Source organism: Hyla sarda, chromosome 5, assembly GCF_029499605.1.
Source record: "Hyla sarda isolate aHylSar1 chromosome 5, aHylSar1.hap1, whole genome shotgun sequence".
In the NCBI taxonomy this organism is placed as follows: Eukaryota; Metazoa; Chordata; class Amphibia; order Anura; family Hylidae; genus Hyla; species Hyla sarda.
In genome coordinates this window covers 12,781,247-12,786,056 of record NC_079193.1, presented here as the reverse complement: position 1 = coordinate 12,786,056, position 4,810 = coordinate 12,781,247, and the positions used below count along the sequence as shown (strand labels likewise).

Here is a 4,810-nt window from a genome sequence, read left to right as displayed (position 1 = left end):
ACCAATTTGGCAGTGGGTCAGTAATGGTGTGGGGTGGCATTTCTTTGGGGGGCCGCACAGCCCTCCATGTGCTTGCCAGAGGTAGCCTGACTGCCATTAGGTACCGAGATGAGATCCTCAGACCCCTTGCGAGACCATATGCTGGTGCAGTTGTCCCTGGGTTCCTCCTAATACAAGACAATGCTAGACCTCATGTGGCTGGAGTGTGTCAGCAGTTCCTACAAGAGGAAGGCATTGATGCTATGGACTGGCCGCCCGTTCCCCTGAATCCGATTGAACACATCTGGGACGTCTCGCTCCATCCACCACAGACTGTCCAGGAGTTGGCGGATGCTTTAGTCCAGGTCTGGGAGGACATCCCTCAGGAGACCATCCTCCACCTCATCAGGAGCATGCCCAGGCGTTGTAGGGAGGTCATACGGGCACGTGGAGGCCACACACACTACTGAGCCTCATTGGGACTTGTTTTAAGGACATTACATAAAGTTGGATCAGCCTGTAGTGGGGTTTTCCACTGTGATTTTGAGTGTGACTCCATATCCAGACCTCCAGGGGTTGATAAATCTGATTTCCATTGAAAATTTTTGGGGATTTTGTTGTCAGCGAATTCAACTATGTAAAGACGAAAGGATTTCATACGATTAGTTCATTCATTCAGATCTAGGATGTGTTATCTGCTGGGGTAACAATTAGAGGTAAACCTTGAATCATTGAGGTGTAATACCCCAATTATTTCATCATACAGTATCAGTAACTATTGATTGTGACTCTATTGGTGTATTCGTATTTTACTAGACTATTTCAGCACTATTCTTACCATCAAAACTAACAGGGCCCCAGGAACCCCACGGACCCAATTATAATCAAAGGATCCATCATAGCTGTTGAGTGTCCAGACCAGTGTTTCCCAACCAGGGTGCCAAAGGCTGTCTGGGCATGCTGAGAGTTGTAGTTTTGCAACAGCTGGAGGGGCCCTGGTTTGGAAACACTGGTCCAAACTAAGGCATGTCTGTCATTGACAACTCTTGGATATCCAGGTGTTAATACCTACAAAACCTGTAAAGGTGGACATATTGGGACTTGCAATGCGGCCATTTTTCTACCTTTAATGGTGGCCATAATGGGACCTGTAATGGCAGCCATATTTGGACCTGTACTACGGCCATATTTGGACCTTTAATGGTGGCCATATTGGGATCTCTAATGGTGGTCATATTGGGGCCTGAAATGGCGGCCATATTTGGACCTGTACTATGGCCATATTTGGACCTGTAATGGTGGTCATATTGGGATCTGTAATGGTGGCCACATTGGGATCTGTAATGGTGGACATATTGGGATCTGTAATATTGGCCATATAAGGACCTGTAATGGAGGCCATATTGGGATCTGTAATGGCGGCCATATTGGGACTTGTATTGCGGCCATTATTATACCTGTAATGGTGGCCATATTTGTACCTGTAATGGTGGCCATATTGGGACCTGTAATGGCAGCCATATTTGGACCTGTACTACGGCCATATTTGGACCTTTAATGGTGGCCATATTGGGATCTCTAATGGTGGTCATATTGGGGCCTGAAATGGCGGCCATATTTGGACCTGTACTATGGCCATATTTGGACCTGTAATGGTGGTCATATTGGGATCTGTAATGGTGGCCATATTGGGATCTGTAATGGTGGACATATTGGTATCTGTAATATTGGCCATATAAGGACCTGTAATGGAGGCCATATTGGGATCTGTAATGACGGCCATATTGGGACTTGTATTGCGGCCATTATTGTACCTGTAATGGTGGCCATATTGGGACCTGTAATGGTGGCTATATTTGGACCTGTAATGGTGGCCATATTGGGACCTGTAATGGTGGCCATATTGGGACCTGTAATGGTGGCCATATTGGGACCTGTAATGGTGGCCATATTGGGACCTGTACTGGCGGCCATATTGGGACTTATAATGCAGCCATATTTGTACCTTTAATGGTGGCCATATTGGGATCTGTAATGGCGGCCATATTGGGACCAATAAAGGCGGCCATATTGGTTATCAATCATTTAGATTTCCAAGGAGCAAATATAGCATTAGCATTTACAATAACTCTGATATCTGTCAATTATAAGGGATTTCCAGGGAAGGCCTCCGCCCGCTCCTTTATAGCCTCATAAATCCTCCGTCACCTCCAGGATCCTGATGTCGCTGCGGAGGACATTTTACAGTTGTTGTAATATAAAATCTATATGTTTCACTATAATAAGGGATGTAATAGGCAGAACAGCCGGGGGCCCCTGTAGGTACCTGCACTGGTGCGGGGGGTCATCACACAGGGGCAGTGCTTGTTTTTTTTCTCATACAAATCTCCAAATCCTCTACCCTGTTGGTTACCATCTCTGCACGCTGGATGTGAATGGAAACCTTCTTGTTAAATTCAGAGGCCGAAAAACTACACAAAATTAATATTTCTCTCACAGCTTTTGTGTTTGTTCCAATGTGTCGGTCCAGTGGATGCTCGATTTCTGTATCAGATCAGTATATACCGTATACCTCACATATTCCCTGGGGAATCGGGGCCATTGTTCTAGTTTATTAAAGGGGCACTACTGTGGAAAACTTTTTTTTTTTTTAAATCAACTGGTGCCAGAAAGTTAAACAGATTTGTAAATCACTTCTATTAAAAAAATCTTAATCCTTCCAGTATTTATACTAAAGAGAAATCCAAAAAAGAAATGCATTTCCTCGGATGTCATGACCACAGTGCTCTCTGCTGACCTCTGCTGTCCATTTTAGGAACTGTCCAGAGCTGCATATGCTTGCTATGGGGATTTTTTCCTGCTCTGGACAGTTCCTAAAATGGACAGCAGAGGTCAGCAGAGAGCACTGTGGTCATGACATCAGAGGAAATGCATTTCTTTTTTTTTGGATTTCTCTTTAGTATACAGCCCCTAAAAAGTGCTGGAAGGATTTAGATTTTTTAATAGAAGTGATTCACAAATCTGTTTAACTTTATGGTACCAATTAATTTAAAAAATAAAAAGGGGAGTACCCCTTTAAATGGTTTACAGCAGTGGTCTTCAACCTGCGGACCTCCAGATGTTGCAAAACTACAACTCCCAGGATGCCCGGACAGCCAACGGCTGTCCGGGCATGCTGGGAGTTGTAGTTTTGCAACATCTGGAGGTCCGCAGGTTGGAGACCACTGGTTTACAGCTTAGTAACTGAGACATGACTGGGACGTACTGGTGAAACTGGGAGGGAAATGTAAGGAATTAGGAGAAGAGATAGGATCATGTAATAGTGGACAGGAAGGGCCGGGATCAGACGGATCAGGGGGTAAAGCTGATCATACGCTGGAGATTATAGTATTATAGACAATTGGGGAGATTTATCAAAACCTGTGCAGAGGAAGAGTGGTCCAGTTGCCCATAGCAACCAATCAGATTGCTTCTTTCATTTTCCACAGGCCTCTTTAGAGGCCTGTGGAAAATGAAAGAAGCAATCTGATTGGTTGCTATGGGCAACTGCACCACTCTTCCTCTGCACAGGTTTTGATAAATGTCCCCCAATGTATACAAACCTGACAGGAGACCCCACAGCAGTGTATATTCATTTACATACCTTCACCTATACATCCATATACATTACATATACTTACCTATATACACATAGGGGGAGATTTATCAAAACCTGTCCAGAGGAAAAGTTGCTGAGTTGCCCATAGCAACCAATCAGATCGCTGCTTTCACTTTTGAAAAGGCCTCTGAAAAATGAAAGCAGCGATCTGATTGGTTGCTATGGGCAACTCAGCAACTTTTCCTCTGGACAGGTTTTGATAAATCTCCCCCATAGGATATACAAATACTTACATACACACATGGTATAGACAAAACATACTCACCTATATATACATATACAAACATAATATAAACCCATCTACAGACACATTTATACATACAGTCATGGCCGTAAATGTTGGCGCCCCTGAAATTCATCTAGAAAATGAAGTATTTCTCACAGAAAAGGATTGCAGTAACACATGTTTTGCTATACACATGTTTATTCCCTTTGTGTGTATTGGAACTAAACCAAAAAAGGGAGGAAAAAAAGCAAATTGGACATAATGTCACCAAACTCCAAAAATGGTCTGGACAAAATTATTGGCCCCCTTTCAAAATTGTGGATAAATAAGATTGTTTCAAGCATGTGATGCTCTTTTATACTCACCTGGGGCAAGTAACAGGTGTGGGCAATATAAAAATCACACCTGAAAGCAGATCAAAAAGGAGAGAAGTTCACTTAGTCTTTGCATTGTGTGTCTGTGTGTGCTACACTAAGCATGGACAACAGAAAGAGGAGAAGAGAACTGTCTTAGGACTTGAGAACCAAAATTGTGGAAAAATAACAACAATCTCAAGGTTACAAGTCCATCTCCAGAGATCTAGATTTGCCTTTGTCCACAGTGCGCAACATTATCAAGAAGTTTACAACCCATGGCACTGTAGATAATCTCCCTGGGCGTGGACAGCAGAGAAAAATTGATGAAAGGTGTCAATGCAGGATAGTCCGGATGGTGGATAAGCAGCCCCAAACAAGTTCCAAAGATATTCAAGCTGTCCTGCAGGCTCAGGAATCATCAGTGTCAGCGCGAACTATCCGTCGACATTTAAATGAAATGAAACGCTATGGAGGAGACCCAGGAGGACCCCACAATGGAGGAGACCCAGGAGGACCCCACTATGGAGGAGACCTAGGAGGACCCCACTATGGAGGAGACCCAGGAGGACCCCACTATGGAGGAGACCCAGA

General features: G+C 44.0%; 1 protein-coding gene across 5 annotated transcripts in view; it reads right to left on the bottom strand.

The window, feature by feature from the left end:
• LOC130272889 (anterior gradient protein 2-A-like) overlaps nt 1-3,755 on the bottom strand; it is a 23,196-nt gene extending 19,441 nt beyond the window's left edge. Inside the window, exon 1 of one of the 5 annotated variants that reach the window (XM_056518879.1) lies at nt 3,660-3,755. Coding sequence is in view for 2 of the 5 variants with exons in the window: in XM_056518877.1 (XP_056374852.1) it covers nt 1,985-2,048 (64 nt within the window). In the remaining 3 variants the exon portion in view is untranslated. Of the gene's footprint in view, nt 1-1,174; nt 1,195-1,984; nt 2,089-3,399; nt 3,432-3,622; nt 3,634-3,659 lie in introns of those variants that run through there. The other 4 variants (XM_056518881.1, XM_056518880.1, XM_056518877.1 and 1 more) reach the window with 4 other exon arrangements.
• Nucleotides 3,756-4,810: the final 1,055 nt, after the last annotated feature.